The following is a 16,127-nucleotide window of genomic DNA, read 5'->3' as shown; positions in this document are numbered from 1 at the left end:
CAAGGGAGCGTTATACATACCTGAAGGGGAATTGAGGGAAAAGGTACTCAAGCAACTGCACGATAGCCCCACAGCAGGGCATTTTGGGCAACACAAAACCATGTGGCTGGTTACCAGGGAATTCTGGTGGCCCAAGGTCAGGGAAGATGTGCGGGAATATGTGAGAGGGTGTGACCGATGCCAACGAGCCAAGGGGGAGAGGCGGGCACCGGCAGGTTTATTAGAACCACTACCCACGCCGGAAAGGCCATGGGAGGCAGTGGCAATAGATTTCATGACGGATCTGCCCAGGTCCAAAGGGAAAACAGCCATCATGGTTGTGGTAGACCTGTTAACCAAGATGGCCCACTTTATAGCCTGCTCACATGCGGTCACAGCGGAAGAAACCGCTAAATTGTTTGTGGAAAATGTGTTTAGGCTGCATGGCGCACCCTTGAGGGTGGTTTCTGACCGAGGGAAACAATTTACTTCCAGGTTCTGGAGGAAGCTCATGAGCTTATTGCATGTAGAGGTGAATTTCTCTACTGCCCGTCATCCAGAAACCAACGGGCAGGCGGAAAGAGCTAATGGTGTCCTCCAGCAATATTTGAGGTGTTATGTGAATGACAGAGAGAATGATTGGGTGGAGAAGCTGGCGTTGGCAGAATTTGCCTACAACAATGCAGAGAACGTGTCCACGGGGATGAGCCCTTTTTTGGCTAATCACGGGTGTCATCCCCGAGCCTTCCCAGGGGGGGAAGGGGAGAACTGGAGCGTTCCAGCCGCAGAACAGTTCGTTGAAGAAATGGAAGCGATCCATCGCCAGCTCCAACTTAATTTAAACAGGGCGAAGGAGGAATATAAGAGGCAGGCAGACAAAACCAGAAGGGAAGGGGAAAGCATTAGGGTGGGGGACCAGGTGTGGCTGTCCACCCAAGGGTTACCATTTAAAGGAGGTTGTAAGAAGTTAAGACCCAAAAGACTGGGCCCATTTGAAGTCACGCAACAGGTCAACCCAGTGGCTTTCAGACTCCGGTTACCGAACCACATGAAGTTGCACCCAGTGTTCCACAGGTCGTTGCTGTCACCGTATATAGGGGACAGAGAGGGGAGGGTCAATAGGGGACCAGCTATGGAGGAAAAAGAACACAGCTACCATGTAGCGGAGATTCTCGATTCCAGGTGGAAGGGAGAGCAAGTAGAGTATTTGGTAATGTGGGAAGGGGAGCCGGAGTCGGAAAACACCTGGGTCAGGGCAGAGGATGTAGATGACGAGGTTTTGATTGAAGCTTTTCATCAGAGATTCCCTCGAAAACCCCAGCCAGTGGCAAGGTTCCGGAGGGAATACTTCGCCACCACCGACGAAGAAGAAGAGTTGGAGGGGTTCTCTGATTCCGAGGTGGAGGAGGATTCAGCGAGTCGGAACGAAGACCGATGGAGGGAAATGTTCGAGACGTCTGAAGATGAAGAGGATTCTTTTCGGGGTTTCAGCTCCTCACCGCCCAGAGGAGAGAGTAGGGGCGGGGGAGAAGGGGGCCCTGGAGGGGAGGTGGATGTCAGGGAACTGACATCAGAGGAAAGGGAGGTGGTAGGGCTCCCAAAGACTGGGAGAGAGTCAGCAGCTAAAGCAGGGACAAGGAGGGGGAGCGAGGGGTCTCTGGAGGAGGATCTCAGTAATGCTGAGAGAGACGCAGCAGCACAGGCAGGAAACAGCAGGGGAGAGAAAGGGGTGAGAGACACTTCCAGCGAAAATAGCGGGGAGGTGTCAGAAGCAACTGCAGGGAGACCCTTGCTTCGCCGGAAGCTGCCACGTCGTGAGTCCAGGAGACGCGTTTCCGTTAAGGAACTTCTTTGCTGGAAGCGCTTCCGCAGGCAGCCACTGTCAGACTCTACTAGTGACTAGAGCAGACATGTCTGAGGAGCTCTGTCACACACAGAGGTTTGTGGGGCCGCACAAACTCTGAAGGGGCACTATTTTAAGCACAAGCAGCTAATCATCTCCTGACAGCTTGCTTCGCAAGACGAAAAAAAACGCTAGACAAAGAGAATCACAGAACGGATTCGTCTTGCAAGGCACCACTATATGTGTGTGTGTGTGTGTGTGTTCCCTATATTTTTTGCTCTGTGATCAACAACAGTTCCAGAGTGGTTGGGGAGAATTTGCACCAGAAAATTGACACAGGGGAATGAGGGACCATAATCAGGCAGCCTCTTTGTTCTGAACTGTGTGACAGCTTTTGAGGAAGACCCATGTCTTGTTCTGGGTTTTATTCCTCCACTATTACAGGCAAGGATTGTGATTTTTTCTTTTTTAAAAAAAGCAATGGGCAATGCCTAGCAATCCAGGATAGGGCCCTCCTGGTTGAGGTGTCACAAATCTGAAGTGTGCAAAGGCTCCAAAGTGATTTTTCTGTGGCATGACTGTTAGTTCCTAAGAGACAGCCAGCTTTTTTTACTTTTTCCTTTAAAGAAATCATGATTGGCGTAGGGGCATAATTTTCCTGGAACACTGAATGGGACTTGCATAGGAAATGCTCATAGGTGGTGTACAAAAATGTTAGTCCTAATTAGCTGCAGAGATAAAATGAAAACATTGTATTTGGAAATGAAAAATGAACAATCTGGCACAAGGCTTTCCTGGTTGTGGTGCCCCAGATTTAGAATGCGCTCCTCTGGGAGACTCGGCTGGTGCCAACGCTGTTCTGCTTGGGGGTTTTTTTTGTGCTTGTATTTTCTCACCCCTTTCAGACCTTTTGGTTGTATGCTGGCTGGAAGTTTCTCCTGTCGCTGATCTGATAATGATTTTTTAAACAAAAACAAACTGTTGTTGTTCATTCAGAGAAGCAAACCACCTGAAGCAGTGGGACAAGAAGAGAAAAGAGGAAACTGAGAGGAGATCTGATAGCTATCTTCAAATATCTCAAGGGCTATCCCGTGGAAGATGGAGCAAGCTTGTTTTCTCCTGCTCCGCAGGGTAGGACTGGAACCCATGGCTTCAGTGACAGCTCCGATCTGGTGGAATGCTCTGTCCCACGAGACTAGGGCCCCGCAGGACTTGATCTCCTTCCGCAGGGCCTGTAAGACACAGCTATTCCGCCTGGCCTTCAGTTTGAATTAGCCTAATCCTCTATTCCCTTTGAAGAAACCCTTTCTGGGACCACACATTTAAATTCTTCCCTGGTCTCCTTGCTGGCCCTAGTGGGACCAACTTGGCCAGTTAGCCCTGGTGATCATTTGATGTCTACTGACTGGGTCTCCCCCTCCCCCAAAAAATGACCCCTGAATTTTTGAACTTTATTGATATTGATGCTGCATTTTATGTTGTATTTTATGCTGTTTCTAAGTCACATTTTAATCAATGTTTTATATTTGCTGTTAGCTGCCCTGAGCCTGGTTTTTAAACCGGGAAGGGCGGGGTATAAATAAATTTTTTTTTATTATTATTATTATTATTATTATTATTATTATTATTATTATTATTATTATTACAGTGGTACCTCGGGTTAAGAACTTAATTCATTCTGGAGGTCCGTTCTTAACCTGAAACTGTTCTTAACCTGAAGCACCACTTTAGCTAATGGGGCCTCCTGCTGCCGCCACGCGATTTCTGTTCTCATCCTGAAGCAAAGTTCTTAACCCGAGGAGTCTGGAACCTGAAGCGTCTGTAACCTGAAGCATCTGTAGCCTGAGGTACCACTGTATTATTATTATTATTATTATTATTATTATTATTATTATTATTATTATTTGTCAGGGAACTGCCATCGCAGTCAGGAGTGAAGAAGGGCTCCCGAGCGAGGCCGGAGAAGGTCCCAGCAGGAAAGGAGGGGACTCAGTGACCGGGGAAGTAAATCAGCGTTACACCAGGGAGAAAGGCGGGTGGAGGCGGGCTTCGGAGGGATGGCTCCAGGACTCTTCGCCAGAGACCAGCGGGGAGAGCATTGGTCCTCCACTGCCCACACCCACCCTGCGCAGAAGACTTCCACGCAGGGAGGCTAGGCAGAGACTATCTGTCAAGGAACTTTTATGTTGGAAGAAGTTCAGGAAACGCCCACTGACGGATTCTGCCAGTGACTGAGACAGACGCAGAATCAGGACTGTCCAGCCAGGGAAAGGTTTTTCCAGGCAACCTCACCAAGAGTGGCGGCAACTTACGCACGAGCAACCCCTAATTCCCATTACATCATCATCATCATCATCATCATCATCATTATTATTATTGTCGCAAGAAAGGAGATTCTGACTAAACATCAGGAAGAAGTTTCTGAGGGTAAGAGCTGCTTGACACTCTGGATATAGGTTTTTAAGCAGAAGTTGGATGGCCATCTGCCAAGGATGCTTTAGCAGAGATTCCTGCATTCCAGGGGCTTGGACTGGATGACGCTTGGGGTCCCTTCTAATTCAACAAATCCTCTCCTCTCTCTCTCTCTGAATAAATAGAAATGAGCATGTGGGCCTTAGTCCACAGGGGCTCAAAGTGGAAATCCCCCACAGGTTTTCCGCTCACTGACACTGAGTGATGGGGCAGGAGACCTGTGGGAGATGAAGTCACAAACAGGTATGAACTATACGATGCCTTCCTCTTCTTATGACTGCACTATAAAAAGGGCCTCCTGGATGACCAGCTCAGTCCAGCCTCCTGCTCTCAAAATGGCCATGGGGCCTGTTAGAAACGTGCAAGCAGGATTGGTGCGTGAGAGTACTCTGCTCGTGATTCCAAGCAAATGGAATTCAGATGTACGGCTGCCTCCGGCCGCAGAGGCACAGCATACCCGTTATTCTGTGAATCGCCCTGGGAACCCCCCCCCCCCCGGGTATAGGGCGGTATATAATTTCAATAAGTAAATAAATAATGGCTAGCAGCCCTAGACAGCCTTATCCTGCCCTCCCTCAGCTCAGGGGATGTGGAATTCAGTGCTGAAATTTTCTGCATACTCGTCCCAACAGCAGATGTTAATTTATTAGGGTGAATCCCTTTGTGTGGGTGGCAGCCATCATAAGGCACACACAGAGTTCCCAGGCCATTACTGCTTGCTCACTTCCATAACTTTGGGCAAGGCGAGGCTTTAGTCAGTTCCCCAATCCCAGCCCGTGCCCTCCTCGCGCGTGCTGATGAAGGTGGGTGCCCGCTGCTGCTGAAAACGAGACGTTTCATGGGGTCGGGAGGCAAGGGGGAGTTTCCGCAACCCTGCTCCTTTTCCTCCGTGACCGGCCGATACTTGCCTGGGAGGTTGTTGATGTAGCCGCCGTCCATCAGCAAATTGCCGTCCTTGGGGTCGCAGAGTGGCGGTAGGTACCCGGAAAGGGTCATGCTAGCTCGCACGTACCGCCACAGCGAGCCTAACCAATGTGGGAACAAATGCAATCAGTAGAAGAGAGAGAAACCCAGAGCAGCAACGAGCCCTTCGGAAGAGGGATGGCGAAAGAGGCCCACAGCGCGCCTCCCAAGGCCACCTTTCCCCTGGCGGGAGAATTCTGCATGGCTCTCGTAGGGCAAACTCTTCCGGCCCCAAACCTACCGTATTTTTCGCTCTATAGGACGCACCGGACCATAGGAGGGGGAGAACAGGAAAAATAATAATTCTTCCCCTCTCTGCTCAGTGCCCCTTCAGCGAAGCGGCAGGAGAAACAGAGCCCCTTCCATTTCTCCTCCCGCTTCGCTGAAGGGGCGCTGCGCAGAGAGGGAAAACTGTGCAGCGCCTCTCCAGTGAAGCGAAGCCTGGGGAGCAAGAGGGATTGGTGTGCACTGACCCCTCTCACTCTCCAGGCTTCAGGCGGCTATCCGCAAGCCTTCGGAGCGCAGCGGGAACTCCTGCTGCGCTCTGAAGGCTTGCGGATAGCTGCCTGAAGCCTCCGGAGCGCAGCGGGAGTTCAGGCGGCTTCAGCGAAAGCAACGCGAAGCCTCCAAAGTGCGGGGGGAGCTCTTCCTCTGCGCTTCGGAGGCTGCATGTTGATATCGCTGAAGCCAAGGAGCCTGCATTCGCTCCATAGGACGCACACACATTTCCCCTTCATCTTTGGAGGGGAAAGAGTGCGTCCTATAGAGAGAAAAATACGGTACCAATTGGCCTCCCCTTCTAAGCCCAGCAGCAACAGGGAGGAAGTGCTCCCTTTCCATCTCGGCCCCCCTTCCCATATTGGGAACGATCCTCCACGGTGAGCCAGCTTCCTTTGCCATGCAGAACCGCCAGCCTGGGGAAAGGGTGCCCGTGGGCAGGAGACAGGCTTGTCGTAGCAGACGAAGGGCGGCGGCAGCGGTTCAGAGGGGTGAAAAGCGTGTCCCAAGTCAACTGACTGTCTCCATCCCCACTGCGCCCGGCAGCCAAGGTAGCGAGGCGAACGCGATGCTGACCTGGGACATTGTTAACATAGCAGCCATCCACAAGCAAGTGACTGTCCTTGGGGTCGCAGAGAGGAGGCAAATAAGGGGTGTAAGATGCACTGGCTCGGACGTAGCGCCACACGCTCCCTGCCGGATGGAAGACGGGAGATTCAATCAAAGGGAGAGAGGGGAGGGGAGGGGAAGGGAGAGGGGAAGGAGCACAGGACAGGAAATGACATCATGACAGAAGCTTCAGAAATACAACGTGCACGTGGTGGGGGAGTGAGGGTGGAGAAAAGGATTCTGGGAAGGCTTTCTTCACTGGAGGAGGACCAGGGTGTGCATCCATCAATCCATTCGGTGTGAGAGGCCACGAAACAGAGCAGGCTTCTTGCTGAAATCCCGCCCTCTGGGAATGCGACTGTGCTTCCTATCTCTTGCACAACTCTGCCACCTACCCACTGTCGTGCCGTGTCACTGAATTTGTTTCCTGGCCTCTCCTCCTGTTTAAGCTCCAAGTAGCATCTGAAGGGAGGTGGGTGGTGCTGTGGTCTAAACCACTGAGCCTAGGGCTTGCCGATCGAAAGGTCGGCGGTCTGAATCCCTGCGACGGGGTGAGCTCCTGTTGCTCGGTCACTGCTCCTGCCAACCTAGCAGTTTCAAAGCATGTCAGAGTGCAAGTAGATAAATAGGTACTGCTCCGGTGGGAAGGTAAATGGTGTTTCTGTGGGCTGCTCTGGTTTGCCAGAAGTGGCTTAGTCATGCTAGCCACATGACCCGGAAGCTGTATGCCAGAGCAGCGCACGGAAATGCCGTTTACCTTCCTGCCGGAGCGGTACCTATTTATCTACTTGCACTTTGATGTGTTTTCGAACTGCTAGGTTGGCAGGAGCGGGGACCGAGCAATGGGAGCTCACCCCGTCGTGGGGATTCGAACCACCAACCTTCTGATCAGCAAGTCCTAGGCTCTGTGGTTTAACCCACAGCGCCACCCACGTCCCAACCTCTACGGTACAGCATGCCAAATTAGGCCTGAGGGCCAGAAGCTCTCCATCGCTGGAGTAAAGGACATGGCAGAGTCTTCAGGGCAGCCATCATGGCCAAGAGATGGCAGAGTTCCAAAACAGGGAGGCTGGTTCTGGATCCCAAATCACTGGGAAACCAGAGAGCCCCTGTCTATGGAGCAGCAACCATAGTTACCTAGATCACAATGAGCGGGATTAGGGCAAAAACAACGAGGAACTTATGTTTCATGGAATGGGGGTTGCAATGAGATTGATTTGTTCCTTGAGGTTAGCAGTCAGCCCTAACCAGGGTTCTCTGGGTGACGAACCATCTAAACAATTCAAGGAAACACAAGGCCACTAAACCAACAACACAACAACCAGAGAGAGGTGGGACATCCCCCTCAGTAGGGGGGTCAGTAGGAGACTCTCCCAGGGGACTTTGCAAAGAGGAGTGTTGGAGTCCTTTGGTAGCTGACATGATGCAGACAGATTGCCGCCACCATTGCTGGCAAGTCTAAGGCAGCAGCAGATAACCTGCCCTGCCTTGGTTGGTTCCCCACTCCCAGACTAGGAAAAAAGAGATCAGAGTGCTACCAGGAGCAGCACTTAATAGGAAACACTGGGATTTTCAGCCCCCCAAAGAAGAGAACATAGCACACTCCAGCTTTCCTCTGCAGGGTTTCCCAAACTTGGGTCTCCTCTCCAGCAATTTTTTTGACTACAATTCCCATTATCCTTGACCACTGACCCTGCTAGCTAGGGATGATGGGAGTTGTGGTCTAAAAACAGCTGGAGTTTGGGAAACGCTGCTCTATATCCAATCTCTTGCAGATGGCAGGATCTGCAATGAAGCCCCCTCCTCCACCTTAGTTTGAAAGATCCGGCTCCCTAGGTATGAAAAGATATATACAGTGGTATCTCGGGTTAAGAACTTAATTCGTTCCGGAGGTCCGTTCTTAACCTGAAACTGTTCTTAACCTGAAGCACCACTTTAGCTAATGGGGCCTCCCGCTGCCGCCGTGCGATTTCTGTTCTCATCCTGAAGCAAAGTTCTTAACCTGAGGTACTATTTCTGGGTTAGCGGAGTCTGTAACCTGAAGTGTCTGTAACCTGAGGTACCACTGTACGCACACACAAACGTGTGCACACACACACACAGCCTGACTACCTGGGGATGGGGAAGAAGGTGTTAGTTGTGTTAGGAAGGACAGAAAAGTGGGCAGAGAATGCAGAAAGCCAGGCAGTTATAGCCTCCCGGTACCCCTGCCCTGCAGACGGGCACGGCTGCTGTGACAATGTCCCAGGTGAGATCTGATGTTTGCAACAGTGGGGCCCGGAGGGGACACGGCAACACCCCCCCGCCTCCCTTCTCTGCCCCAGACACGATCCATCCCCCTTCTGAAGCAGGTTACAAAGCTCATTCATTCATTGCAGTTCACTGCGTTAAGACCGCTTGCCCACCCTTCTCTGCCCCGGCAGGATGCAGCTGGCAGGCACCCACTGCCTCTCCCCTCTTGGGAAGGCAGGGAAGGGATGGCTGTAGCCCCCTCTTGCCACCTGGCTCCCCCATGACATGGGAATCCAGCGCAAATATGGCAACAGTTAGTGAGTTTAGTGCAGAGCAGAAAGGTTACAAGGAAAGCAGGCCCCAAGGTTGGGCTGGAGCGCGAGGAGGCCGTGGTAAAACAGATCACAGAGTGCTCTCTTCGCTCTGCCAGCACTGCCATTGGAGATGGAGGAATGGGACCCAATGAATGCCAGGAGTCAACAAACCCCCGTCTCCCTGCCCCCCAAAACGCCCCTTTTTGCAATCCAAGGGAAGTAGGTGCAACCTTAGTTCTTTCTGACCTTCTCTAGTTGCCTCTAGAGCAGCAACCTGTGGGTCCCCAGATGTTGTTGGACTACAACTCCCATCATCCCTGAGCTCTGGCCTTGCTGGCTAGGGGTGATGGGAGTTGTAGTTCAACAACATCTGGGAACCCGCAGGTTGAGAAAGGCTGCTCTAGAGAAAGGCAGGATGCAAAGTACTCATCTCCAGCCAAGTCTTCTATATTAAGGAAAGGCTAGCCACCCTGAGGGGCCAACCCAGATTTGGGCGGTGACCTAGGTCTTCTCAGCTTCTCCTGGCCTGCCTTTCAGCAAGCCGAAGACCTAACTTCACCAGATTGTGCTGGGAGGAGAGAAAGAAACTCGGGCCTTGCTCTAATGTGGGAGCTCTTTGACCAGAGACAAGTGTGAAGCCATAAAGGCCTGGCCAAGATCTTTGGAAAGAAGAAACTTCTCTCTAAAGCAGGATAGTTAACCGGTGGCCTGCAGGCCGCATCTGCTTCCCCCAATTTTTTGTGTGGCCCTCTCAAGGACCCCCCCCCCCCAATTATCAATCTTTTATAGATCTATTTCTCTCTATCTCAATCACCCCATGGGTCCTTCCTGCTGTGGTGTCATGATGTAAATATGTTTTCTTGTGGCTTCTCAAGGCTTCCCTCCTCCGCAAAATGTTGTCCATTAAACGAGGCTTTGCTCTGAAGGGCGACTTGTCTTGGCTGCGAAAGGGGCGTTGGATGGCATTGAGAACTGAAGGGAAGCATCTGCCACAGAAAATTGTGCATATTCAGGGGCAGGGTGACATAGCCTGCTCTCGCTTGGGCAAGCAACAGGCCCTCACATCTGTACCCCCCCAACCTGAGGGGCCTGGGATTCTGCAGGAGACTCTAAGGGTACAGCAGTAGGACCACCACACCTCTTCCTGTGCCAGGAATTGAGTGTTACGATCCTCAAATGGGGATGCGGGCAAGAACCAAAACTGAGGCCTGGAACAACAGCAGCAGTGCAGCAGACCTATTTTGAGCAGGAAACCAGGGTTCTCTGGAGACACCCGTTTCCCCTTCAGTCTCATTACCTCCAACACCCCAGGGGCCTCTGTCTAGGGCATTCCCGAAACCACATTTCCTTCCAATTGGGGGGTTCAAGGCCAGAAGTGTTTGGACATCATGGGCCGTCGCTGAACTTCAGGGGCCTGGTGAGTGAGTGTGTGTGTTTCGAACCCAAGCCCCCTGTGCCAGAAGAGGAAATGCACACTTACCATCTTTGTGGACTCGCATGGCGGAAGCTGTGATGTCTGTCGTCACGTTAAAATACGGGAGCCACAGATCCTGCATTGGGCACAGCAGAGTGGGACAGTGATCACATACACAGGAATCCCATCTCCAAGGGCTGCGAGGAGGGGGTAACGAGGAAAGCCGCCAAGAGGACACATCTGACCTGCACATGTGAACTCACTTGCCCTCGCCCGAGTTCTATACCAGTCAAATTCTGCAGCTGGTACAATTTAGGCATATTGCTGTCTCTACTTGATTTGCTCTGTTCCTGGTAGCCTTAAGGGAAACATGCAGAGCCTTGCAGAGAAGGGATGGCTAACCTTTCTTCAGCCAGACAGCTGCTTCAATGGTCAGCCAGCCCTACGAGGACTGCAGCAAGGGATGCGGTCAGCATACTGATACACTCACATGCCACACATGCACTGGGCATTTAACACACACACTTGCAGTTCACACCCACCAGACATAGAATATCTTGCTCTTTTACCCACACACATATGTGTACACACTCATACTCACGCTCACTGGGGAAGACAGGCAAACTAATGCTAGTGTACTGGAAGAAGCAAGACCACCAGTGTCGAAGTAATGATTCTTCAACATCAACTTGGTTGGACTGGTCATGTTTTGCAGATGCCTGATTATCGTCTTGCAAAGCAACTACTCTATTTCCGAACTTAAAAATGGGAAGTGTAATGCTGGTGGTCAACAAAAGAGGTTTAAAGACTCTCTCGAGGCAAATCTAAAAAAGTGTAGTATAAACCCCGACAACTGGGAAACACTGGCTGCGAACACTTCAATTGGAGAACAGCCTTTACCAAAGGTGTCATGGCCTTTGAAGACGCTCGAACTCAGGACGCAAGGGAGAAATGTGCTAAGAGGAAGGCACGCTTGGCAAACCCTCACTGTGATCAACTTCTGCCTGGAAATCTATGTCCCCACTGTGGAAGGACGTGTGGATCCAGAATTGGCCTCCACAGTCACTTATGGATTCACTGTTAAGACCGTGTTCATGAAAGACAATCTTACTCGGCTACAAGCGATCGCTAAGGAAGACACACTCATACATACATTTTCACAGACACACACACACACACACAAACCATGTACTGAGCATTCCCAGTGCTCCCCCTCCAGGACTGGGGTGGAATTGCAGGAAAACCTCGCCTTTTACTGTGCATAGAAGGATTTGTGAAAAGCAAACAGCAGCATTTCCACACATGCTCAAGTCCATTCTCAGTGTTGGCAGGAGGAAATGCTACCTTAAAGCCTCCTGCCTGCTCTTTGAGGTTAATCTCCAGACCGAGTGTGGCGGTGCTTAGTGCTAAAACCAGGGATAACAGATCCTTCTGACTGCTATTTATAGATTCTCTCAAAAAGGGCAGCCAGAGGGATTTTTAAACTCCCAATAAAGAGGGCTGATTGCCCTTTAGAAGTTGCTCTTTAAAGAACAGAAAAGCTTTAACTCCTGTTCAGATCAGCCGGGGGGCTGGGGGGTTAGAGATCTGCCAGGGTTGGTGAGCTACTTCCTGTGGTCTGGCAGGCCACATCTGGCCCACAGGTTTATCCTCACTGATGTAAACCAATGAATCTCTACCGCACGTGGCTCCAGACATTTAACACGGCAGCTTCCACCTGTGGTAATTAAGAGAACGAGCCACAAAGCAGGCACCACCAAATTATGGATTCTGCAATTCCCAGATCTCAACATCCTGCACGTTGGCAGTAGAACCCAGGACAGGGTCAGCGCAGGATGTTTTGGTGCTGGGGGCAAAACACACCACACCGCAGATATGTTCTCAAGGAAAAGTGCTTGCAGAACCTCGCCATCGGTAAAGGGTAGGCCAAGACTCCAGCGGGCATTTTGTTTCTTGGATGCCAGATCTGTTGCCTCTGTGGAGGCAGCCGCCTCACCTGGCCTCACGCACAAGCCGGCCCTGACCTAGGCCCTTTGCCAGACACAAAGCTGCCATGATACAGATCAAAATGGCAGTGAGACATGCATAGGCATCCCTCATGGTGGCCCTGGGAGCATACCTCAATCTGCTTGTCCTGGAACACCTTGTGAATGCTGGTGTTGAAGGCAGAGCCCGAGAACATGGAAGTTATGGGATAGGTGAGGTCCAGCACTGTGGCAAACACCGAATTCATGATCTGCAGAAGTGACAGAAAAGTGTCTTGATGTTAGACAGAAACGGGTGAAAAATTTAAAAAGGATTCAGCCTCACCGAATCTAGAACAATGGGCTTCCTTCCTCACTCATACCGCCTCTTATAGCTTTATCAAATTTCATTTACGTGTTCTCATTTCTCAACTTATTTCATCTTCTGCATTCATGCTAACTTTTCGGGAAGAAAGTGTTGTTGCGTACACAGATTAAAAACCAGGAGGGAGAGAGAATCCACCTCGTCTAAAACTCTGAATCTGTCCTCCCAGTAAACATTCAAGAATGCAGTTGGCCCTCCCTCCCCCATTTTATTTACTACCTTCTAAGGCTGGGCGATATGTGGTTTTCAACATTGTGAGGGTTTCCCAGCTAACCATTGTGACATAGCGACAGATCACGATGTCTGAAATAACGCTGGAAAAGGCTGGGAAAGTGGCTGGGCTGGGGAGTGAGGGAACAACCAGGAGGAAGGGAAGGAGATTGCCTGCTTGCTCGGGTGAAGGAGGTCCTGCTTGCTCCCTCCCTCTCTCCCTCTGCAGCTCAGTCTTGGCCTTGGCAGAGGGAGCCTGAGAAGCTGCTTCATCTGCCTGCCTGCTGGTCTGTTGGTCTGCCTTTGCCAAAGCAAGCAGGGCTGCCTCTTTCCTCCCGGTGGGTTGCAGGAGGAGTGAACAACCAGGAGAAAAGACGTAGCCCACTTGCTTGGGAGAATCAAACGCGCAGGCAGATGTGCGATCAGGCAATTTAAGCTGCCAATACATTGCAGCTCCCCGGCCGCCATCAGCACAGTGCCTTTCACTCCTGCCAGTCTGTGCCAGGGAGCCGGCTCAAAAAGTCTGAAGCAGGCATTACGATCTGAACTTCGAACCCATTTCAGACGATGCACTGCAATATTGCCTGGCTCTACTGCCTTCTACCCACCTAGGGCTAAAAAAGGTTAAAGGATCCCTGGACAGTTAAGTCCAGTCAAAGGTGACTATGGGGTTGCGACGCTCATCTCGCTTTCAGGCCGAGGGAGCCGGCGTTTATCCACAGACAGCTTTCCAGGTCATGTGGCCAGCAGAACTAAACCGCTTCTGGCGCAACGGGACACCGTGATGAGTGCCAGCGTGCACAGAAACAGCGTTTACCTTCCCGCAGTTGTGGTACCTATTTATCTACTTGCACTGGCGTGCTTTCGAACTGGGAGATGCCAGTGGCTCTGTGCTCTAAACCACTGAGCCTCTAGGGCTTGCTGATGAGAAGGTCGGCTGTTCGAATCTCTGCAACGGGGATGAGCTCCCGTTGCTCTGTCCCAGCTCCACCTAGGAGCCCTCAGTCAAGAACCAGGGATGCAAGAGAGAAACGGATGTACCAAGTGGAAACTCCCGCAAGGCACACTGGAATGCCTCTCTCAGCTTGGGGGAGCGCCGTAGCTCCGCAGAAGGGCACTTGCTTGAATGCAGAAGGCCAACACCAATAATGTCTAGGCAACATGATGACCATATACATACGTAATAGACAGTCTTTTTAGAATTCCCTCAAACCATAAAAAGTTCTAAATGAAATCTTTAGTCTCAAAGCCTCTGAAAATCTTTAAATGAAGCGAGGTACCAAAATTTGTACGATGAAAGACAAGCTGTGAAGCTTTGTGTATTCAACAAATATGATGTCCAACACTGAACAGTGATTCCGGATATTGACTACTGTTTCGTAGAATTCTTCGTCAGCGTGGTGGGTGGATACAGAATGCTTCACAAACCCATCTTATTTCGAATGAATGCAGTGACTACATTATTACATGAGCACTGTTCCACAGCATTTGATATTTTCATTGACATACATTCATTCTTTGAGACTAAAGATTTCATTCTGAACTTTTTATGGTTTGAAGGAATTCTATAAAGATTGTCTATTATGTATGTATATGGTCATCATGTTGCCTAGACACTGCTGACATTCTCTTTGCAACACAGGGGTTTGCTTGGATACTTACTGCATGCCGAAAGCCCCAGGTCCAATCTCTGGGATCTTTGGTTCGGACTGGGAATGCCACCCGTCTGAAACCTTGGCGAGCCACGGCCAGGCAGTGAAGGCAATACTGGTGGGGGGCAGCCTCCTAGGTCCTCATGTTTCCCGAAATTTGGCAGGCTCCAATCAGCTGGGGTTTCCCCTCCCATTCCAAACCCTGCCGCTTCCCATACTTGCTCACTTTGGCCCACTCCCTGGCTCGCTGCTTCGTGCGCACGGCACTCCTCTCCTCCGCGTACAAGGCGCCGATGAAGGAGCCGATCGAGGTGCCGCCAATCAGGTCGATGGGGAGACCAGCTTCCTCCATAGCCTTGATCACACCGATGTGAGAACAGCCCCTGCGGTGAAGGGAAGAGCCACACCTGAAGCAGGCCAGAGCGCAAGGACCGAGGGCAGCCGCGATGTCCCAGCCCTACTGTCCTGGGCTGCTCCAAGAGAGTCTGGGCCCCTCCTTCGCTCCTCCCTAGGCCAAGGGAACCGGGACAGCTCTCCTCTTCTTCCAGTGGCGGGGAATGGCCAAAGGAAGGTCCACTATGCTTCTTAAAGGCATCCCACCTCCCATTTCATGAGTGGAAAAGGGTGGGCTCCAGAGGCTTGGTGGGGAAAGAGCTAGGCTCCTCTTTGGGGCAGGGGTGCTGGGAGAATAGCTGCCTTCCCAGGACCCAGGCAAGCTGCATTCGGGCACCCTCTGGACCGCCCCTTTCGCCCCGCCCCAATTATATTTTATTAAGTTTCAATATTTTAAACTTATTCAATCAAAACACAATTTCCCCTTTTCTCTTATATTTGTCGACTTCCCACCCCCATTTCCCGGAGTTGTTGTTTTTCCCCTTCTGCTGTACCTTATCTGCTATTAATCATAACCATACAATTATAATCTAATTGCTTCAGTTGCTCATAGTTCAAATCCTGTGATAATATTTCTTCAAGTACAGTGGTACCTCAGGTTACAGACGCTTCAGGTTATAGACTCTGCTAACCCAGAAATAGTACCTTGGGTTAAGAACTTTGCTTCAGGATGAGAACAGAAATTGTGCTCTGGCAGTGCTGAAGCAGCGGGAAGCCCCATTAGCTAAAGTGGTGCTTCAGGTTAAGAACAGTTTCAGGTTAAGAACGGACCTCCGGAACGAATTAAGTACTTAACCTGAGGTACCACTGTAGTCCAAAAAAAAGATATCCATTCTTCTATAAAACATTCATCATTAGGTTCTCTTAATTTTGCTGTTAATTTTGCCAGTTCTGCACAGCCCACTATCTTACTTATCCATTCTTCTTTGGTGGGAAATTCTTCTGTTGACCAGAGACAAATGGCTGATGAAGATGATGGACTATGTCGAAATGGCGAAAATGACCAGGAAAATCAGAAACCAGGAAGAGAGGAACTTTAATAAGGAATGGGAAAATTTTACAATGTACTTAAGAGAACACCGTAAACATCTAAAAACTTGGGCAGCCTTTGAGTAACCCTTGTAATGTACTAAAAACTAAGGTAAAAATGGATTATTTAAGAAAAATAGAGAAAATATGTGAGGCAGTTGAAAAAGGTT

At 50.6% G+C, this 16,127-nt stretch overlaps 1 protein-coding gene across 6 annotated transcripts in view; it reads right to left on the bottom strand.

The window, feature by feature from the left end:
* The window catches only part of PNPLA6 (patatin like domain 6, lysophospholipase), an 84,209-nt gene that overhangs the window by 12,625 nt on the left and 55,457 nt on the right, over positions 1–16,127 (bottom strand). For 3 of the 6 annotated variants that reach the window (XM_082204555.1, XM_082204559.1, XM_082204558.1), the window contains exons 27-31: positions 14,762–14,918; positions 12,444–12,560; positions 10,391–10,460; positions 6,332–6,448; positions 5,203–5,319 (exon numbers count right to left, since the gene is read on the bottom strand). In XM_082204555.1, coding sequence (XP_082060681.1) covers positions 5,203–5,319; positions 6,332–6,448; positions 10,391–10,460; positions 12,444–12,560; positions 14,762–14,918 — 578 coding nt within the window. The remainder of the gene's footprint in view (positions 1–5,202; positions 5,320–6,331; positions 6,449–10,390; positions 10,461–12,443; positions 12,561–14,761; positions 14,919–16,127) is intronic. The other 3 variants (XM_082204556.1, XM_082204557.1, XM_082204560.1) reach the window with 3 other exon arrangements.

This window comes from Podarcis vaucheri (assembly GCF_965113315.1).
Source record: "Podarcis vaucheri genome assembly, chromosome: 17".
Lineage (NCBI taxonomy): Eukaryota > Metazoa > Chordata > Lepidosauria > Squamata > Lacertidae > Podarcis > Podarcis vaucheri.
This window is presented reverse-complemented; position numbering and strand designations above follow the sequence as displayed.